We start from the raw sequence: 23,771 nt of genomic DNA on the forward strand, positions 1-23,771 counted from the left end.
TGGGCAAACTAGAGACCACATGTCAAATCCGGTCTGTTGGGTAATTCAACCGGGCCTGACTGATGCTGCCACAACCAAACTAAAAATCAAACTACAATGTTTTAGATAAAAGTATTTTTAAAAAATTTGTTCAGATTGCGATTAAATTTAGTTCAGACACGAGGCTCACTGTTTTTCACCTTTACTTTTGTAACCTTGTAAATATTGTTTATAAATTTTACTTTTACGTCACACTCACAAGGTCCACCAGTCTAGAAGGGGAAAACCCTTGCTTTAGCCTTACCTCTCTACGGCACAATTCTCCCATCTAGTGTCTGGATCGGTGGTGTAGCACCAAGGCTTTGTGTCGCCGTCAGGATTTCGGCAAAAGTTGTCAACCAAATTTCTATCTGAAAATTGCACTATTTTTTCAAAACGTAGCAAAACTTTAGTAGATCAATGGTCCAGAGATGAAAAGTTTTGGTTACTCATGTAGTATGTGAACCAAGACGGCAAACAACGAAACGTAGTATGTGTACCAGATTAGTGTTAAGCCATAATTTCAGGTAAAATACTACGGGAGTCAATTGGCTAGTCTCCGAACTTGTAATGGAACTGAAAAAGGGGAAATTAGAATAAAAGAATGTCCTAACCCCAACCTGGTACACATACTACGTCCCGGTCGGTGTCCGCCGTCTTGGTGCACATACTACGAGCGTGCTAATTTTTATGCACCACGTATTAAAAAAGCAGAACAAAGGTAAAATGCCCAAATATATAATCACAAAGGCTCTCCTATATTTGATGAAAGAGCATAATTTATAAGTGAAGTATTGAACCCTGTGAGCCCCCCAAAAAATATAAATTTGTCGAGATTATCACCTTGTTACACAAACTGTCGAATGTAACTATTTTTAAGCTAGAAAGATTATTTAACAAGATGAAGCACTTGATGAACTAATCAAAATGAAAGTATCTATTTTAATAATCAATTTTAGTTCTTCGTGCGTGAGGTAACTATTTTGAAACTGGAAACATTGTACAAATTGAGAAGGACAAGACAATAAAACACTTGATCCACTATTTCAAATTGAAAGTATTTTAATAAACAACTGGATCTACGTTCCTGACGGGAATGAGAAAAAAATCATTTATTGATCCTATAGGTTTTAGAAAAAACACATGAAAGTTTTAATAAATCAGCACCTTGATCCACAAACTACCAACGGTACTATTTTTTACCTTAAATGAATAATTAGGGGGAAACAAAATCAAACACTTGTTGAACTGTTCAAATCGGGAGTTTTTTAATAATCTACTAGTTTTGCGTGCCTGACAGGAACGAGATAAAAATTAGTTATTGATTTTATAGGCTTCAGAAAACACCCTGTTCCACAATCTACCAGCTGTGGCTATTTCTAAATTAAATGAATAATATAAATTGTGGGAAACAAGACGACACACTTGACCTGTTTCAACTTGGAAGTATTTATCATAATAACTTACAAGGTTGCCTAAAGGAAACTTACAACTAGAAAAATGTAAATAAATTTTGTAAAATGAAGTTTTCAAAATGTTGTATACCTGGCTTCTGACTTGGATGGTTATTGTGCTGATGTGGAGTTGATGAATCCCATCTCTGACATGGTTTTCCAGAAGCTGTTTCAGTCAAATTGCCGACGTAATCGTATCTGTCACGATGTTAGAAAATGCAGAGTAAAAATTGAAAATATAACAGAATTTTTGGTGATTAATGCACTTGTTATATATGGTGTCCATAAATTTTTAAAAAAAATTTAAATCGCAAAGGGAATTTGCAGAACGTTTAGAAAGGAATTTACTATGCAAATGAGCCGCCTTTTACCATCCGACAAACTTGAAATTAATATTTCATTATGCATAGCTTAGATGCAAACACAAATCTTGATACAGTTTTATCCTTATTATTTATAGCGTTAAAAAAGAATTAAACTGATTTTAAAATTTGCAAATCCTCTAACAGGTGAAACTCGAGTTATTGAATTGTTTGTCGCGACTCCTTTTCAAAATAAACTTAATCCACGTAATTTCATTGATGGAATCGATATAGGTCAATTTTATTTGCCAATGTCGACACTTTAGCATCCATTTTGAACGTGTTTTGTTAGTTAGGCCATATATCATAACATTCCAGTAAAATCAAAAGTGAGTAAATATTTTTACCCGTTACAAAGAAAACATTCTCTTGAAGCGTGATCCGGTATTTCTGAAAAAAATAAAATCAGAAATCATTTTAATTTTTCAATCATTATTTTGCTAAAGTGAGCTAAGTATATTCAATGATTAGAAGTAAAAAGAAACATTTCATTTCGTTCAGTGATAATAAAAACTGATTCTAACTGTCGCGACATAAATCTACCTCATTGATGATAAAATTATAAACTTAAAAACGTGACCACTACCACCTCTTGGGCGGACAACGCGGAACAAGAAAGATTTTGGTCCTCTCAAACTGAAGTTTCTCCCTGTATATCAGTGGCCGCTTGTACAGAAGCAAAAAGGGTCGCATGAATAATAAAAATAGAATAAATATATAAAATAACTAACGATTCAAAAATTTACCTCTATAGTCACAATAGCACTTACTGTACTAGCCGAAAAAGTGAAAATTGCATCAATAAGGTACGACAGATAATCTGCTTTTTAAACTTATACCCATAGTCACACAATGTAAATTTGTTGCTTGCTTGCTGCTATAGTAGAGACTTGCTCGAAGCGAAATTTATAGAAATACAACGTTGCCTTTCAAAGATTGCATGCAAAGGCAAAACACCAAATTCTCAGCTACAAACCTGGGCATTTTGGAACATCGCAGTACTCCCATCTAACGTTCACATCTGTTGTATAACACCAAACCTCACTTTCTCCGTCTGGATTTCTGCAATAATTCTGATGCGTCTCTGGATTCGTTGGCCTGAAAAAATGTCCAAAATTTTTTCGATTTGCTGAAAATAAACCAAATTTATATTACATTGTTATATGCATAGTTTTTCTATTATTCTCATGCGCAAAATGATCGCGCAACTGAAACTATGAAAAGCAATTTTCAATAAATCACAGTGACACAGAAACAGAACCCAGCTCACTAGGATAATACTTCAGAAAAAAAAAGTTGTGTAAAGCGTCTTCTATTACTAAAACTTTTGGGTACGATCATATACAAACAGATGTTCAAGTCTTAAATAAATTTACTTCATTTTTGTAAAATAAGTTAAAAAAATTATTGGGTTCTGTTTTTATGGTTACCCTGTGCATTAAGATGACCGATTTACAACCATGTTGCAAACATAAAGAAATGGATCTTTAACAAAAAATCGTTTATTAAACGTCACAATTAAAAGAACGCGTTAAAATACAGAGACAATCCTATAAAAAAATTCTGTAATATTTGTTTTTTATGCATTTTCATTTGATAAAACACTGCCAATATTTGCCATTAATCTGGTCCTCTCCCGTGCAGAAAGGCAAAAATGAATTTATTAATAAAATATTATATTCTGAAGAAAGAATTGCATTGGACACGTTATATCTATTCGGTGCTATCAGTAATTTTTCCTCTTTTGTAAAAGTGGAGAATCAGGCTTATTTTTCTGTTTAATCCCATCCCATAGAAATTAATGCATGACCTATCCCCTAGGATTCTCATTGGAATATAATTCAATAAAAATTGTTAAATATATGTTTAGCGTCCACTGCACAGGACTACATGTTCAAAGAGAAGTGCAAAACAAAATATAGGAAATACAAATGTGTGCTGTCACATCACACAGGAATCCCATACCTATAGACATGCCTGGGATTTTTGTTTTTCTTCATTTTCATTTGAGCATACACTGGTACATTTTACGGTAACCCGCGTAGGGGAAAATATAATTTATTAAAATAAATACAAATAATATTTTAATTTAAATAGAGAATTGAATCAATTCCACACTTAACCAATAATTGCGCCGATGAGGTGAATTGTCCGTCCATCTCTGACATTCAATTCCACTCCGTGTTTGTGACTGTGTTCCTCTGTACTTGACACCTAGGGGATCGTCATTTTCGATACATTCGTATACACCAATTGAACTGACGTCTGTAAATATTATAATTAGTTAATTATTTGTGAACTCGGCATGTAAGTTAATTAGATGTAACCCGCATAGAAGTTTCATGAGCAAAAAACTCAAAAAGGCATCATATAATAACGAACTAAAATAACACTAAGAAAGAAATGTAAAAAAAGTACAAACGTAAATGTATTACCTGAAAATAACAAAGCTAGTAGAACTAAAGTAACTGTTGAAGGTGTTGAAACCATAATTTCAATGTGTTCTATCACTGTAAATTAGAATATGCCGATATAACTATGCAATTCAAGAGTTCTGCTGGACGAAAACACTATTTGTGTGCAGCAGGACTCTTGAATTGCATAGTATGGTATTTTAATTCCTGCTACAGTATCCTTGCATTATACGCATACGGATCCACTATCGCAAAGGCATTGAGGAAGGGAGATAGTCTCGTGTAACTTCTGCTGATTGGTATATCGATATATTATGTGGTCAATCGCGGACTTGGGGTTTCGGAACTTTGAAAACTTATTTTTATTTGGCATTTGTATTTAACATATATTCTGCCTGATGTTAATTGCATCTAGTTAAAGCTATTTTGTAAACTGACTGAAAATAGCTTATTATAATTAAATGCTCATCCACTTATGCCATTATTATGGGGAAATTCGTAAACTAATTTTAAAGGCACTTTATTTGCTAAATACTCTTTTTCAATATACAATGTTTTATACCTAGTCTCTTGCACTTGTGTATAGGAGTTGGTATGTCAAATTTTGATCTAGACTCTCGCCTAAAAATATATTTGTGTCTGGATGAGTAAACGAATTATGATATGATGATATTCAAAACCGGAACTGGCCAAAGTCGAACTTTTAAATTCTAAAAGATCATTTTTCCAAGTCAATTTGAGAATATTTTGGACAAAACCTCCTCAAATATATATAAGACCAAAACTTTTCGCAAGTGCCCATTCCCGATTATACCCTTTTCACGAATCATTCCTTTAATGTATTTATTCATTGTGGTCAGACCGCCACCGTCATATACGACATATTAGGACTAATGCAGCCTCTTACAAAAGAGGTGGTCCATTACCAAGATCTTACTGTATTTCAGTCAGTGAACAAGCTGGATGAGTTTGGACCTACTGTGAGTCAAACTAATCACATGTTCATACTGTATATGCATCATTAGTAAACATGCATGTCCGCGATATCTCGCTCTCTGAATGCGGTTACGAAATTTGCAACTTTACATTCAGTGACTGTTGAATGGTGACACAAAAATAAAACCCATAAATTAATCTACGGAAATGAATATTTATTACCTAAACTTCTATTTGCGTATAATTGTAACAAAAAGTACAGTAATCTAGGACGCTTTTCACAAAGTTATGTTATTTCTATAAAATGTTTCAAATGATCTTGTTTCTGTTTTTAAAGCCACCCTGTAACTTCGCATGAAATACATATTACGACCAACTCTCCCTTCTCTACTCACTAAAAATTGTTCTACATCACAGGTATATAAAGTATTTGCGCAAACAGTAGACATTCATGACCGCGATATCTCGATCATTCAATGCAGTTTCGAATACGTCAATCAACCTACGTTACCTATTGACTACTTGAAACCGTCGCAATGACTAGCCGTTCCATGTGCATTCAAATGACTTCTCGTTCGCTTCATGTCCTATTTACTAATCAACAAATTTGTAAAAACATTTGATCTATTGGCAAATACGGTCAAAGATGAATGAAACTCAAAGAAAGTGTTTATTTAAGTGTTATAGCTAGTCCTAAATTTAAGGATGCTAAATATGACTACTTTAAGTATTGGATTCTTATCCGATTCCTAAATTTTCGATTCCGTTTCCGAATCTCGATTGTTCGACATATCTTGCCGAGAAAACATACTCACTTAAACAATACTATATGATATCTCGAGAGCTATCTTCAAATAAGTGGAAGGACAAGAAGGCCGAAACTAAGTAGTATGAGTATTCAATCTGTCACAGCAGACAAAATTGCACAAAAAAACGAATCCCTCAGAGAATTTTGAAATAAATGAACGTAAAAGCTTTCTAGCGAAATATACATATATAGTGAAGTTCGCGACGTCGTAGCAAGTCAGCATAGCAGTAAAGCAGTTTATTCATATATGTGGAAGACTTGCCATAAAACTTTACACATTGTTTGCAATCTACGTTTTAACGTTAAGAATCGATTTCAATGCATTGGAATCGATTATAGTCGATTCCGCGGAAAATCGATTTATTAATCGAATACAGACTCGTTTCCGCCATCCCTAGTCCTAATTCACCACTATTTTTTGTGAGGCGCAATGGCATAACGCTAGGATTCTAAAACTTTTGGGTTTTAATGATCCTCTGTAAATGAGGTTGACTATTAATCGCGTAGCCCAGCAATGAATTTATAAAAATAATTTATTGGAACATATAGAAAATGTGTCTAAAGCAGTCATTCCCAATTGCTTCAATTGCTCTCGGGCACCTTCCAGATTCTTTTAGCACGCATGGCCCCCTGTTTATCACTCTAGTGTTATTTTGATTGGTAGATTTCAAATCCCATTATGTTAAAAAAAATTCATGCTCGACAGAGTGAAAACACTCTGTGAAATAATCTATGACATCGTAGTGCTGTCGTTTTTGATCAATGGTTTGGCAAACTTGTAAACCAACATCGCCCCTCGCGGATTGCTACCGATTAAAAACCACATCAAAGATTTCTTTGTATTTTACTTTATTATTATATAAATTTCTATCCAACTAATAGTAGTACAATAATAAGGCGGTTGTAAACCCTCCTATGCGTACAAAACAAATATGCACTTGGTTATATATAGTCAAATAACTGAAGCACAAAAACATGTAAATGCTTCTCAAATATGCAAATTCTAGCTGCCAGATTTAGCTGTACTTTGCCATCTTCTTCTTAATCCATCCCACGTATTTGCTGACACGACTATACGATCCATAGCTTCCTTGCTCGTCTTTGCAGTCCCCTGGTCCCCATGATGTCACTCCCTGTAGAGTCCAGCGACCGTTATTCAAACAGACCAATGGTCCACCACTGTCGCCCTATTGTCAAGAAAAATATGAATCATTCGTTTGAATACTACTAATGTCGCCCTAATATATATATATATATGTACATTAGATATATTACGTATATGTGTACATTATATATATGTGCATTTGCTCAAATACATGGTGGCCGCTAGAAAAACAGAAAATTTGTTAAACAGGTATTCATTTTTACAAAGAATATCTTTCACAAAGTTATTTTTGGGAATATGAAATATTACACTTATAGATGCTCAAAATGTTGTCCGTGCACTTCAGAGAAGTGTCTTAGCCTTAGAAGTCCAAGCTTGTGTAGCGTTTTTAAGATTAACTTCCAATTATATCGTTCCAATTCAACCTATCCCTATACGGATTTTGTTCACGTTCTGACCTTAATGGTTTCTGCTTTTTAGCTACCACCCTGTATTACTAATGTCGCTCTATTATGAAGAAAAGTGAATCATATATATTATACAAGAGAACTACGCCCAAATATATGGACACGTCTGTTCGCAGTACAGTACGGTGTACCGTACCGTCAGATCACAGTCTACAAATATATTCACACCAAGCGATGCAGTACAGTAGGACACAAAATGGCGTCCGATGTCCGCAGAACGTTTAATGACGTCATAGCGAACAAAAACAAATCTCACAGAGCTAACAGGAATTATTAAAATGAATAAAAGTAATAGCCGTTTGGGGAAAAATTTTATCTTCAACCACTGAAAATTTCAAATCAATTTGTCCAGTATTCGAAGAGAAAAGCGGTTTTTTAATATTTCCACTAGGTGTGTTATTCTGTGTCAAATAACAACAAGAACAAGAACAACATAATATTGAAACGATCGTTATGTCCGTGCCCAATAATATATGTGTAGAGCAGTGGTTCTCAAACGTTGGGGCATAGACAACTTTAGAGGGGGCGTGAAGCTAATAAAAAATAAAAATATTTTATTAGATTTGATCTTGCCTGCCTTATTTTGAATATTTACATTTCTTTTTGCGATTCCGTCGACGTATTTTCAACTTGTTTTCTTGAATAAAACATACTTTCGCCTAACTATCTGTTATTTGTAGCATAATATTAAATAGTTTTTTATAAGGTGGGCCGACAGATTTAACTAATTTTAAAAAGGGTGGCGCGTCTTAAAGAGTTTGGGAACCACTACTGTAGAGCAGTAGTGTTGGGTAACTTTAGTCAAAGATCATTTTCCTTTTTAGTCTTGGCAGCTCTTAGAAGTTGTTTGTCCCTAACTTCAGTCAGAAATCTATCTCTTACTTTAGTGAACCCCGTAACTTTGGTCGAAGATCATTTTCCGGTACTACCGTAGTGTGTGTGTACCAGGTTAGGTCATAACTTTATTCCGATTTTTTCCTATTTTAATTCTATTGCGTGTTCGAGGACTGTTTGTGTTATCCAAGTAAATATACCCCTGCCCATAGGCTTCATTTCCTTTACACAACTCGATGTAAAGTAGGCAAACAAAAATAGTTTCCTCCATATTGGTGCACATACTTCTGGAGCGCCCATTTCACTGTATTGTCTCAGTGACTCTTGGCGCTTCAGTGTTCGTCTGTAACTTCACTAAGAGACCAATTTCCTTTATTTTTGAATGAGTGCGCGTGATCTTGTTTTAAGAAAACTTCCCTAAAAAGATTTAACAACTTACTTTACATGTATCCACGCCCTCTCCTTTCCACCCGGAACACATTTGAGTTTTATCCCCCATGTAGTAGGAAGATAAATAGGAATTGCATTCCTCGTAGCTATGTACTGGCAACACTGCTTGCTTCAAATCCCCTCGGGGCTTATCATCATCTGATAATAAGATAAAGATTTAAATCTGGATCTATCTAACTGGGCTCGTGGATTCCTTAGGGTCTACCGGGCGATTGTATTAAGCTTCTATTTGATGTTATTCGTCATTTCTACATAAATTACCATAGTTTGATTTGAATAATTTTTTGACCGTGATTAGTTCAGTAACACCCAGCTGCGAAGCGTAATCAAATCCGTGCTGATTTCACTTTAATAATGGACGTTGGGTCCCGGACTCTGCACTCATTTTTCAATAAATTTCTTCAATTATTTATTGCTCGGTGAGGTAAAACCAATTACAAGAGATAATACATGTTGTACTTAGTGTAAAAATTGTACTCAGTATGTTTCTAAGCCTTTCATTTTAGGGGGAGGGGGGATGTTTTCAAATTTAGGGGTGTTAGATATTTTGTTATTTGTGATAAAACTATTTGTAACTTGTGATAAAAATGTGTATACATATATTTGACTCGTAATTTCATCGGCATATAAGCCACTTTCTAGATGTTCGAATTCATTTTTATTTACGTTAAGAATATAAGTATGGTGTCACACCTGAAAATTAGGGGAGTGTTTCAAACTTTAGGGTGGTGTTCACCCTCTATAGGTTGGGGCGAGTGTAGAGAAATCACTGGTTGTACTTACCATAAGTTCTACCCCAACCAGTCGTGACGCAAAAGCTACCACCGGGAACTTCATAATCAGGTTCAGGCAGGCAGGCAACACGCACGTGTTTTGTGATAATAAACGGTGTTTTTAGCTGGACCAACGCAATGTCGTGTTTGGCTCTAGAATACGATTTATGTAAAATGTATCGGCGAACTTTCCTCTCTTGCATCTCGACTTCTGTACCTTTGTTGTGCCCGACTTTAACGGCGTAACGATCCGGTCTGTGGATAAAAAGAAGATTAGTTAGGCTTACCATATATATGAAACAAACAAAATAAGCGCTCCAGAAGTGGGTGTACTAATATGGAGGTAACTAATTTTGTTCGCCTGCTTTATATCAAGTTGTGTAAAGGAATGGAACCCTATGAACGGGGGGAACACTAACTTCACTTGGCTAACACATATACTAGTAATACAACTAAAATAGGGAAAATCGGAATAAAATTATGGCTTAACCGTAACCTGGTACAAATATGTACTACGAGATGGTAAGCCAACGTATGGTAAGCCAACGTTTAGTGTGATAGCCAACGCAATACCAATGTTTGGATATGCGGTCACAAAAATTCTCCACCCTTCACTGAACCAGAACCGATCAACGAAAGTACGCCTAGCGGACCAGTTGTTCATAAAACGTCCAAAATATATACATGATAAAAGAACCAGATCCCGTACGCGTCGATATCATAAGAAATAAAAATATTCATCAAAGAAATACATTTATCATCAACTACAAAAAATTGAAAGGCAATTTATCTGGTGGTGCGAAAGAAAAAAAAATCAGCAAAACTATCCATAGTGTCCATTTTAACGGAAAGTGTTTGTTTATACGAACTTATAATAAATGAACGTAACTTCGTACTGGGCGTCGCTTTTTTAGTTTAAAACTCACAGTATTGGCGAAACGATAATTGCCCAAATTGTAACATTCACCTCTGTTACTGTTATCTGTGACGATTTTAAATATAAATATTGTACTCGAAAAGGATGAAACACGTTTTAGAGCACTGGATGATTGAATATTGACACCTTGTTACTGAATTACAGCAGCAAATCTAGCGAAAAAACGACTCAGGGATTTGCTGAGTAATGTATTATGTAAGATTATAACACTACCATGTAAAATAGAAAAACATATATTTAAATGATAACTTACGGTAATTCGTCATCCAAGCAATGTGCAGCTGTCACAACCCAACCAGGTTTTATCAATGTTCCTCCACAGAAATGAAAGTCAGTATTCTTAAGCATGCTGACAGACCATGGCCAGCTACCATGCAATGCAATTTCACCTCCCAAGATTCTGAAAATAATTAAAATTAAAATCTGAAATCTGATTGAAAAGTAATCGAGTGAGCCTTGCTATATATATATATACCAGTACTCCCTGTCATGCACTGATAAAGTTTTTGTGTATAGAAATTTAAAACGTCGACAGATTGCATCGCTCTGCCAGCACCGGTTGTGCTTTATTTATCCTTTTCGTTAAGGGTGTGCAACCTGCGGCCCGCGGGCCAAATGCGGCCCACAAGGAAAACTTGAGCGGCCCGCGGAAAAGCGCCACTTTTGGAAGGTGACCAGCGAAATGAGTTATCCGTTTAATCGAGTATGTGCGAGCAATTCCTTTGCGTTGCATTACCTATATCTGAGCTTGTGCAAAGCGAACAACACATGTCATAATACCAATAACCAAAATTTTGTGTCTGCAACTACTAGAAAGCCTATGTTAAGTAAAAGTACGGCCCGCGGGTTTATTCAGTTACTTGTATCCAGCCCTTGTGTAATAAAAGTGTGCACACCCCTGCTCTACATGCATATACCTGTTGGTAACCTTGCGCTGTGTTCTTTGACTCTCAACTTTTATTCTCTCAATAAAAGTAAAATTTTGCCCTTACATTTTTACATTACCAGTCCTATAAAAAAAAATCTATGATTCATGGGTGGAATTGGTTTCAGAAGGACGTTTCAATCCCAGCAATGTTGCAATAAGCAACGTCAGAGTGGTGCAACCGGCGGGCGGCGAGCCGCAACTCGGCCCGCCAAGCTCATCTCAACACTCATATTTTTCCCCATCAAGCATAAAATCCTATTCTAACAGTTTATGTTTAAAAAGTCTCTTACGCGGTTAAAAACTTTAGAATGTCGCTTCAGCTTTTCTACAAAATGAAGCTCACAAAAGCAAATGTAGAAGTCAGCTGACCGATGAACATTTGACTAGTCAGTGTTGCTACAACTTTTGTCAGAACTGATGGTAACAAATTATGCAATAACTCGAAATTTTAAATTTCCTACTAAAACGTTAAATAAATAATATTTTGCATTGTAAGAATTTTCCACTATAATATAGACCTGACATGGGCAAACTACAGCCCTCGGTCCAAATCCGATCTGTTGAGTACTTCAATCTGGCCCGCCTGAAGCTGCCACAACCAAACTAAAACCAAATTTTGATGTTTGAGCTGAAAATTAGCTCAAGGAATTTGTTGAGATTGCGACGAAATGTAGCTTTGGACCGAGGCCTATTGTTTTTCATTTTCACTCTTTTAACACTGTAAATATTATTCATAAAATGTAACTTTTTATGTCACAACTTACATAGCCCATCAGTCTAGGTGGGCAAAATGAATGACCACTGGTCCGTAAACCTTGCCCCCCTCTGAATAGACTGCAACGTGGAAATTAATTTTGCTAACAATTTCTGAGAATTCACCTTTCTTGTTGATCAACTTCTCTCTTTCTTCTCCTTGATTCAATGAGGCGGCCCCCTTCAATAGCGAAGCCTTGGATGGAATAAGTTGGTTGAATTGCCTGTTTTCCACAAGACCCTATATGATAAAAAAAATATAAAATTGGGAATTTTTTTTTTCATTAAAGAAATACTGGAATCGGATTTTTGGAACAAAATCCCCGCCAATTACGCAAAATGTGAGATTTTAGAACAACATACCGAAACGTTCGTAAATAACCAATTAGTAATTATCCATTTGAATTAGAAATGATTTATAGGTTTGAATTTCCCACGCTATCTACATTCCCGAACCGAACACCAACTGGATATATACTCATTTTTAGTGTTGCTGGGGTGTTTAATTTTGGCGGGGGCTCCGTGCAAAAGATGCTTAGAATCTTATCAGCTACTATACCAGGGTGGTCCAAGGTTGTCGGCTCCGGGGGCCACAAAACTATTTTTGCATTGTTTGCGGGCCATTATTGTACCAAGGATAGATAAACATTGCAATACGAAGCAAACAATTTTAATGTGCAAACACGTTGATCAGTATCTGTCATTATCAAGCTAACCCCTGATAAAAACACTAAAAAAACTTACTAAAACCGGCAAAAGTCTTTCCATATATACATATAGTGTAAGATTTCAAACTTTTCATAACGAAAAAAGAGCTTTCTCAAATATAAGTGCTTTCCAACATCGATAAGATTTTCATGGAAATATCTTAACTTTGGAAAATGCTAATTGCTCACAAGGTTCTAAAATGCCATTTAAAATTCAATTATTTCTTCCCGACACAACCTGCCAACATATCAAACAAGCAATGTGGTGTTTTCCTTCTCTCAGTTAAAAATCGATTCGAATTCGTCAGCTTTCTTTTTAAACTCATGTTTACAAAATAATTTACAAATAACTGGAGATTGATTGATTGACCAAATGTGAGGTACCAAAGGGAGATTTCTAAATTTTTTGACATATACGCAGCATTTTTTGTAATACTGTTTAGGCTGGTTGCAAAAAACACCCGACATGAATTATATTGTTAGACCATAACATGAATATAATATTCAGTTATCAGGCATAGCTAGCCTAGGCGAATAGAGTCCGCATTCGATTTTTAGTTTTCTAGGATGCCAAAATTGTCAGCATATATTCCCGACCAAAACTATAGAAAGCCGGATTCCATATTAGACTGCCATGTACATCATTCAACTTTGCTAGTTGCCTCAGCTAGTCATAACACTAGTCAATTCAGTGACATTAGTGATGTAACAATATTTCAAAAAAAAAATTTTGGTTAATTTGATGACGAAACAACACAAAATACAATTTTTTGATTACTCTCTGAATGCGACGCGGGCCTGAAATAAGGAAGCGGCTTGGAATATACTCTTGGAACAGTAATGCGCCGGTTCTCTGGTCCGAATCCCGCGGGGGATGGTGCGATAGGATTGCTGGCTCCTCGCAGCCGTCAGGGGTTTACATAGCCCCTGCTCGGTTACGGCTTTCTACACCATCAAATCTATGCATCTGGGAGAAATAACATGCTCACCCATTGGTTCTTAAAGTGGGGTCCGCGGTCGCTTAAGGGTCCGCCAAGTGGTTTTGGGGGGACCGCGAAGCAACTTGACACCGATACGAAAGCACTGCTGTGACGGTTTTCATACGGGATAGTGCTGAAAAACGTTTTAGTATTTACTTACAACACATGAGACATGATATAAGAGTAATGGCCCAAATAGAATCCCAAATAGATGAACAGGTGATAGCCAAGCAATTGCACTCATGACATTAAACTGTACTAACGACATGCAATAAATCAATGCTCGATATAACATCTTCCTATTCTGAATTTTTAGTGGACCGCGAGTCCTTAAAATAATTGCAGGGAGACCGTTACGCAAATTTTTTTCAATTAGTTTGAGAACCACTGGCGCTAACCAATCCCATATCCGACATGGACTGGTAACCAGAGAAGCGTGGTTTGCCATATGGTCTACCTGCCTTATTATCTTTCTTGGCCCATGGCTGGATTAAAAATAAAGCAAAAAAAGCATGGCTTACGGCACTGAGGAAGAAGGACGCAAAAATTCTCCTGGCCAATTTTTAATAGCGACTGAGTGTTAAAAAATTCACGTTGTTGGAGCGACATAAACTTCAATATTTACTCGGGTAAAATAAATTTTTGCTTATTTGTTTTCTCAAATATCATTTCAAACCAAATTTTCATTTTGAATGTTTGTAGATGCATCTGACTGGCAACCAGACTTTAACTGGTAACCGGACGAGAGGCTGTGGTTCGTCATATGATTGAGCCGTCGTATCGACTTTCCCCGGGATGAAAATGTAAATCCTATCCAGTCTCAAAAACGTGGTCAGTTATGTGAAATTAACTATCGTATAACTGTTATTTTGATCCTATAGACATGAAATGGTTTAGGTCTCGTGCCAATAGATATTTACTAACGCGCAAACTTATGCTATATTTCTTCATCGTCTCAGTAGCTAGGTTGAAGTCGAGGAAGATGACTGGGCACTACCGTAGTATAGGTACCATGGAATAGGGTTGGGCCATAATTTTATTTCTACTCACACTTCTGGAGCGCCGAGGACTGAACCTATCAAATGCTAACACGGGGCTATATATTTAGGGCTGGGCGACTTTAAATATCTGATGATTTCAGAATCTAATCGAACACTTTTTCGAATCAAATACTTGTAATTAAATGAGACTTTATAATCGTAAAGCGTCCTCAAGACACTCAAATTCCTCAGAACATTAAATCCATCACACACTTACTTCGCTGAGCGTTCGAACACAATGGGAAACATGTTTCAGCAATAACTAACTGGCAAAAAGTAAGTCATACGTCCGAATTTTTTTTTTTGAAAACATATTTCCTCAAAAAAGAAAATTGTACAATTCAACTCAAACTTTGGCAGACAGAAAAACACAAGATGGATTCAAAATGAAGTAGATAATGACTCATAGTTGTTCGTGAACTATTTTTATAATTTGTTTGCTACATCGAATGATATTATTAAATTCATTTTTCACCGGGAAATCGAATTTCTGAATATTTCATACTTGAATAACTGTCATAGACATACCAGGCTCTAGTGTCGTAGCTGGGATACTCTCGGCTGGTGTAGTAGTAGAAAGAAGAGGCCGGCCATCGTGTCCACACTGTGGTATCTCACAAAGCTCCCATCTAGTATTGGGATCGGTTGTATAACACCAAGGACCTTCTTCAAAACTTGCAGTAGGGTTTCGACAATAGTTGTGATCCAGACCGCTAAAAAATTATTGAATTCAATTCTACCTAGTTATAGGAATGGTAGTAGTCGGGAACTTTTCGAAAGAATGGCTACGACCGCCCGATCATGGCAAAGTAGCCCCTATGATCGATAACTGACAATTTTTAACAAAAGTTATTAAATTGAGATATTTGTACGCTGTTTTTGAGGAAAAATACGGGTTTTACTGTTCATTCACAAGACCACACGGGGGAATATAAATCAGAGATATTATTTACGGTATATTTTGTTGATATGAGTAGCAAAAGTATAATTAACAGGTCGACGTTCAATGTGGTATATAACTGTGTGAATGAGTTCATTCAAATCGTCAAGCATTAGTCTCTGGAACTTCACTCATGGCTTTTTAAAAAGAATTTTGTGAACGGGCTTATGATAGTCATCTCGCGTAATAGAACTGAATATATACGTTTTTAAAGTGAGGTTGAATTTTCTCACGTGAAAAGAGAACCCGAGGTCATCAGGCTGCATTCAAAATGCCGGAGATTTCCGGAGGTGGTAATATATACGTCGATATATGAATGTTAAATACGTACATACAAAATGAAAGTTTATTTGTACCCATTCATAACTCGAATAGATTATTTCCGGTTTATATGGAGTTGCAATCTGTCGTACAATTTATAAACCAACTTTCTGGATATCGTATTCCATTGTGAATGTTTGATAATTATGATCATTGTATGCAGTGGCGTATCTAGGGTGTGGCATCCATGGCTCGTGTCCTAGGGGCCGTTTGGACAGGGGCGCAAGTTTTAATTGTAAAATGTTTCGATGAAATAATTTCAAATTGGAAATAATTGAAACTCGTATTTTTAAATGAATAATAACGTATTTTAATTCAACGACAGTCGTTAAAAATTTTCCGTCATTGATTAATGCCAACTTTGCCACGGGCGCCATTTTACATAACTGTGCCACTGAATAAATGTGTCGGGAAAATTCATTACGTCCATAGAGAAGATGGTGGAAAACGGCTCCACTAAAATGCCATGATGTTCTGTAGGTGTATTATATAATATTATCGGAATATTTTACGATAGCGACGTGCAACATGCAAAAAGGAAAAACCGTAATTTTTTTGCATCTCGGAATGTCGACTTGCAAAATGAAAATCGTCAAAATTAGTTTAAAAATAAACAAATATAATAACAATTCTCTGTTTGTACTAGTTTGAATTCAAAACAAAAGGTCTTTTACTGAGTTAGCTATGTTGCTATAATTCGATACAGTAAATTTTCAACACCAATGCCAACAAGATTAATTAATAGAGAGATTCTCCTACCTGCACGGATAGTCTTCAGGAGTATTCTTATGCTTGTGTAGAGACTGACTCGTCCATTGAGCGCATGTATTACCTGATCTTGTAACTTGTTTTGTACCTCGATAGTTTCCTCCTGCACCAATTATACAATCGGATGTGACTCTTAGAGGAGGAATCAATACAGATCCATCGGCGTTGGTGCATCTGTAACAGCCAGTTATTTTTTAAAACATGTTAGTACTTCCGTAGTATGTGAACCATTGAGGCCATATGGCGGACACTGGAACGTAGTAGTTGTACCAGGTTTGGGTTAGGCCACAATTTTATTCCGGTTTTCTATATTTTAGATTTTATTACGAGTTCGGGGAATGTCTGTGTTAGCCAAGTGAATATACCCCATAGGCTTCAGTCTCTTTACACAACTTGATGTAAAGTAAGTCAAAAATATTAGTTACCTCCATATTAGTACACACACTTCTGGAGCGCAGAAATTTTTAATATTGATGTGAATAAAGGTTGGTATAATAAACTTGAAACAATCCCATGTTTATTAAAGCAATTTTATGTACATTCAATCAAAATTAAAGAAGACGAATTTCTGAGCAACTTAACAGCCGATCGATCACTAAATCGGTATAGGTTTCATAGGGTGTCTATAAAGTCTTACAATTTTTTAAAATTGCAAACGTTATTAATCGATTCCATATATCGCTTTGACTTTCAGGTGTGATAAATAAAATAAAATATTTTTAAAATATTAAAAAAAAACTGGATATATATCAAGAATTGACTTCATAAAAAAATTGAAATTGTAAAGGGACTCTATGGACACCCTGCTAATTGAAGCAACTCAAGTCAGTTTTTAATCAGTAAACTAAAAAACTATAAATACGACTTTGATGTCGACACCAAAACCGGCAATAAACTCTCATACAGCCATATGCGCATACCGCACACAATTTTTGTGATAGCAATCTGATTTGTTCGGAGTGTTGGGTAATTTAACCTGGCCCGCCTTATGTTGTCACAACCGAACTAAAACCAAATTATGTTGTTTTAGATAAAAAAAAAATAGCTCAATGATTTTTTTTAGATTGCGATTAAATTTAGTTTTGTCACGAGGCTTATTGTTTTCCACATGTGCTTTTGTAACACTGTAAATATTGTTCATAAAACGTAACTATTGAGGTCACACTAGCATGGCCCGCCAGCCTAGAAGAGCGAACCCCTACTCTGGGCTTACCTATCTACGGCACAATTCTCCCATCTAGTGTTTGGATCAGTAGTGTGGCACCAAGGTCTTTTTTCTCCATCAGGATTTCGGCAAAAGTTTTCATCCAAATTTCTATCTAAAAAGATGCACTACTTTTTATTAAAAGTTCTGCTGCACACTAACACACATTTATTTCTGTGACGTTTATAATCTTATTCATCCCCACTACAGCATCCTTACAATATACCACCATAAAGCACAGAGGGAAGATAGAGTATTAGCCTCGCGCAACCCAACTCAAATTTTTATTAAAAAATAGCAAAATTTTAGTAGAGCAATAGCTCCAGAGATCAATATGTGGGTGTTCTACGTATTCAAAACAAAATACAAGAAAACAAAACAGAACAAAGGTGCAATGCCCAAATATATAAGCACAGAGTTGATCTCCTAACTTTGAATATAACAGCATAATTTATAAGTGAAATATTGATCCGTCTATGCCCCAAAAAAATCAAAATATGGAAATCCGACGAGATTAGCACCCTGTTCCACAAATGTCAAAGGTCACTGTTTTGATCTGTGTATGTTATATAAATTGCGAGATGAAACACATCAACATTAAAGTGTGCGGCTCTCCAGAAGTGTGTGTACCAATATGGAAGTAATTAATTTTGTTCGCCATTTCATTCAAATTGTGTAAAGAGACTGAAACCTATTGGCAGGGGGTATATTCACTTGCCTAACACAGACAGTCCCCGAACTCGTAACAGAACTAAAATGAAGGAAATCGAAATGAAATTATGGCCTAACCCTAACCTGGTACACTCACTAAGTGAGTACTAAAATAAACTTCCCGAAATGTTTTATACCTGGCTTCTGACTTGGATGGTTATTGTGTTGATGTGGAGTTGATGAATCCCATCTCTGACATGTTTTTCCCGAAGCTGTTTCAGCCAGAGTACCGACGTAGTCGTATCTGTCACGACGTTAGAAAATATAGCGTAAAAATTAAAAATATAAAAGAATTTTGAGTTGATTAGTGGATTGCAAAGAGAATTTATCGATACCATATATTGTTTTGGCACTCATAGATGTAATAAATGAAATAACAATACTTAAACAAATATTAATTGAAAATTAATTACACAAATTATTACACAAAAACAAGAATTACAAATAAGCTTTAACGCCAATAGCAAAATATTTACCATACCCTCAAAATCTCATATAAAGTATTCCTATATGCCAAACAACGATACAATACAATTTATCACAATCCTCCGAACTCGAAACTGTTCATTCTACAAGCCTACTTATATTTTATTGACTGCGCCAAAAGTTTTTCGTAAATTACGGTCAGAACAACGTCTTCCATTAACCAATTTGTATTTTATTCATACATATCAAATACATAACAGCGCAGATTGGAATGATTTTACTTTAACTAGCGTGAGCAAGCATGATCCGCTCTTGAGCAACGCGCAAATTAGGGGCCGTGCTCAAGTTGCACCAATAGAGAAGCTTGGAAAGTGTGCACCTCTTCTGTGATTCATACCCCCATCACAGGTTTAATCTGCATATGCGTCAATAGTAAACATGCATGTCCGCGACATCTCGATCATTCAATGCAGAGTTTCAATTACGTCCATCAACCTACGTAACCTATTGACCACTCGAAACCGTTCGCAATGAATAGCCCTTCCAATCGCATTCAAATGACTTCTCGTTTACTTCTTGACCCATTTACTACTACAAAAACTTTGCAATTACATTTGATCAATTGACAAATACGGGTAAAGTTGAAATAAATTTGGGGAATGTGTTTATTTAAGCCAGGGATCACCAACCTTTTCGTGGCCGAGGGCTACTTTCTGGGTACAGATCAAGCTGCGGACTACCAGTTCAATGTACACTTCTAAAAGTCAGTTTGCTCGATTAAGCTTCAAATATTGATAATTACTGGTTTTAGTCAAGTAGAGACACTGATAAACTTTAGGATTTCTCGGAAAATCAAACGATTATAACAAGTATCAAATAAATTTCTATCATTAACACTTTCATTTCAAAACTGAATGTTTCCAAATTGTTTTAAAGTGATCACTACTATAATGTCCTAGGAAACCACAATGTACCTGGATTATTTACAAACACTCTGCACAAGTCTAAGAGGACCTAACAGTTGTACTATTAAATGTTGCAGAGTGTTGTATTCCGACGTGTAACTTGACACTGCGAGTCTTGCAGATTTTCATCGGTGAGGCGTGTTCCGTGTTTGTTCCTGTTGGAGTGAGTTGGAGTGATGAAATGGCAACCGGACGAGAATGCGTGCGTTCTGCGTCAGGAAGCCGTCTTATCGACTATCTTCTCCCTCGGAATAAATATGTAAATCCCATCTTATCCTGAGTTTATGTCAAAAATGTTGATTCACAAACATAGGTGAAACCAGACAATGGTCTCGTAAAATAGGATTGCTGTATGATTTGAATCGCGAACTTTTTCTGCCTGTACTGCGCTGACCAGTGAGTGAGTGGATAGTTAGCGCAGTAGATTGCGTGACGAGATGTAAAATATCTGTTCGCTTTGCCGTCGCTACAATCGCCCCACTAATGAGACACACGCAGACTGTTTTCATGGTGGTAAAATATATATATATATATATATAATAACGGACAAGAGAAAGCGCGGTTTTGTGGAAATTGATGTCAGCGTGATGTCATAATTCGAAGATTGTTAATTAACCCGTCACATTACCGAGGTCAACTAAATATCAGGTTGATGGTTACAATAATTAATATAGTGTCATTCCCAGTACCCATATAAGTGTGATTCATACAAAAATAGCAGGACACAATTTAATTGATGTAGCTTACTTATAAGCGCCGTTATTAAGCTTAGTTTGGAACAGACCTGCGGGCGACTCGTATGGTCTTCGCGGGCGACTTGGTGCCCGCGGGCAACGCGTTGGTGACCCCTGATTTAAGCCATAGCTAGTCAGTCTTAGTTCAGCACTAATTTTTTGACGACGCAATGGCCTCGTGCAGGAGTTCTAAAACTTTTGGAGTTTATGGAGCCCGTGAAGAGCTTGACTATTTTTAGGCAGCTCCGTAAATAAATTTATGAAATTATATATTGGCACATATAGATAATGTTATATTTGAATTACTGGCTTGTTGCCCCATTTTGATGCGACCTTTGCCAAATATTGTTGCCGTTATTGCTTTCTTGGACAGTTGCAAATTATCAAATCAGTATTTTAATAAGTAAAAGAATGGTTCACGGAGCCCCTAGGTTTATCTTTCGGATACCTGGGGCTCCGTATGGAGCACATTGAAAATCTATGGCCTAGCGAGTAAAGCCTTAGAAACATAACTGTGTTGGTATTGCAGATTATACACCTCCCTTTCAAATCCCATTTTCTAACCGCATCCAAACTTTTGAATCAGATATTAGAACATTTGGTGTCGCTGCTCGACAGCCAGCTTTGGTTCCTGCAACATCCCTTACCCAGTAAAACTGTGTAATTATCATTTTTTCGTAATTTGGGCTCTAGTGATATTTTTTACTGGTTGCAAAAATGACTTGACACCCAAATTTGAGCGGAGGTGGGGTGTTTTGCTTCGGCAGCGGGTTTGTACAAAAGATCCGAGAATCTTTCCGATGCAATGGTTCTCAATTAGGAGTCTATTGTCGTCCAGAGGTCCGCAGAAGAATTTATTTGCTGAGCATAAAGTAAAAACGAATTGGCAAAGTAAAGTACCCGCCATTAGTTTGCAAAAGAACCACAAATGTAGTGCAACACAAGTTTTTACTTATCAACAAAATTGCATCAAATTTTGATCAGGTGGCAACCCCGGTTATGGTTCAGTAAAACACAAAGGGGTGGGCAAATTACGGCCCGCGGGCCGGTCCTGCGCAACGGAGTGTTTCATCCGGCCCCCTTGTGTCTCCTGAAATCACGAGTAAAGTATTTATGGATATAAATTTACGTTGAAAATATCGACGAAAATAACGTCACAATGACCCCGACTGTTACGTTGTGCTTCTTATTATCATAGAAAAGTTAGCCGAGCTATTGGACTAAGCTCTTGTAAATAAACTTTTCTATTCATAGTTTTTCATATTGAGTTCATGTAAGGAGTGACTAGTTTTGGAAGAGCTTAAATCTTTCTATGCCTGTTCATTCAGGAATTGAGAAAAAATTCACAAATCACGTGGGTGCTAATTCTATTTTTTACACACAACACTCATTTATACCTTTATCATCAAGCCCATACATCTGAAAAAACAAACAGCTTAAATATTCCTATAACCAATGGGGACTGGTAACTGGACAAGAGAATGGGGTATGATTAAGTCGTTTTATTGACTTTTCTTTTCCTAAATATGATGAGAATGATGAGAGCTAAATATGAGAACTTTTATTCAGTTGAATTTTCAAGTAAAGGAAACAGAGAAGTAATTTTGATTTTGTGTCATTTCTTTTCAGATTTAATTTAGACTCAAATATATAAATGTATATATTCTTTACCCGTGCGACTACCCGTACTTATATATTTTTGTGGAGTGTTGTGTGAGCCCATGTGTAACTGTAGAAGACGAGGAATCTCTTTAAAACAAGAGAGCTATGCTCAAATATATTGAAACGTAGAGCATTTCGCCAATTTCCGAAAATCATACCACAGTTCACCGTTGGGCATAAAAAACGTCCCACTTTCGCTAAGCACTAGACTAGATCCACCGGCAAATGCCAAGCACGGAATCAGCTGATGTGCGTCCGCAGAAGGTTTGGTGACGTCATAGCAAACAAAAAACGAATTCCACAAAACTAACAGAAATATTTGAACTAAATAAAAGTAATGGCCTTCTTGAAAAAAATTTCATCTTCAACCACTGAAAATTTTGAACAACCTGGTCCAGTAATCAAAGAGAAAAGCGACTTTTTAAGTTTTCCACCAGGTGTCCAAAAATAATGCAAAACTATCGTTATGTCCACGAACGTGTCCAATAACCTGCTTTTTTGTCTGTGAACATGTTGGACTAATGTAATCGAGTACTTTATCATATACCTTCTCTGTTGTTGCCGAGATTGGGAGAGAGAGAAAGCAAATAAACGAGAGAGAGTCATCGAAAGAACGAAAGAGCTTAAGATGAGGAGGAAGAAGAACTGAGAGAGAGTAAGGCGAGAGAAAACTACATTACTTACTCGGCATGCCCGCGCTCCCTAGTATTTCTCAGGTTTGTTCCATATCTTCTTTGTTGTTGTCGAGATTAGGAGAGAGATAATGCAAACACAGGAGAAAGAAAGTCATCGAAAGAACGAGTGAGCTAAAGATGAGAGACAGAATTATAGAAGAGAGAGAGTAAGGCGGAAGGAAGAAAACAATAGCACATAATTGTCACCAGGTATATTCACGTCGAAGATGAATAAAGCCCAATACTTGATTGAACTTGCGCTAATTCACTCGGATCTATTATCATATTATCCCATTTTTTAGATTTGTAACGCCATGATAATTTATATATATATGTATACACGATAGCGTGTTTTCATATCATGCCCTGATAAAGTTTTTCTGAGTATAAATTCGAAACG

At 36.3% G+C, this 23,771-nt stretch overlaps 2 protein-coding genes across 2 annotated transcripts in view; both read right to left on the minus strand.

The window, feature by feature from the left end:
* Nucleotides 1–4,403, minus strand: part of LOC120329400 (plasminogen-like) — a 28,791-nt gene extending 24,388 nt beyond the window's left edge. The window contains exons 1-6 of the mRNA XM_078118367.1: nucleotides 4,270–4,403; nucleotides 3,958–4,099; nucleotides 2,811–2,932; nucleotides 2,182–2,224; nucleotides 1,564–1,670; nucleotides 284–389 (exon numbers count right to left, since the gene is read on the minus strand). Coding sequence (XP_077974493.1) covers nucleotides 284–389; nucleotides 1,564–1,670; nucleotides 2,182–2,224; nucleotides 2,811–2,932; nucleotides 3,958–4,099; nucleotides 4,270–4,324 — 575 coding nt within the window. The 5' untranslated portion in view covers nucleotides 4,325–4,403. The remainder of the gene's footprint in view (nucleotides 1–283; nucleotides 390–1,563; nucleotides 1,671–2,181; nucleotides 2,225–2,810; nucleotides 2,933–3,957; nucleotides 4,100–4,269) is intronic.
* A 2,452-nt stretch (nucleotides 4,404–6,855) lies between these two features.
* On the minus strand, nucleotides 6,856–19,165 carry LOC120329401 (plasminogen-like; the record flags this gene model as incomplete). The annotated part of the gene is made up of 9 exons (XM_078118368.1): nucleotides 6,856–7,179; nucleotides 8,838–8,986; nucleotides 9,632–9,876; nucleotides 10,812–10,958; nucleotides 12,366–12,480; nucleotides 15,495–15,679; nucleotides 16,987–17,169; nucleotides 18,209–18,314; nucleotides 19,048–19,165. Coding segments are annotated over 9 exons (1,419 nt in total), but the record flags the coding sequence as incomplete, so codon positions are not given.
* Between the last annotated feature and the right edge of the window lie 4,606 nt (nucleotides 19,166–23,771).

This window comes from Styela clava, chromosome 12 (genome assembly GCF_964204865.1).
Source record: "Styela clava chromosome 12, kaStyClav1.hap1.2, whole genome shotgun sequence".
NCBI lineage: Eukaryota > Metazoa > Chordata > Ascidiacea > Stolidobranchia > Styelidae > Styela > Styela clava.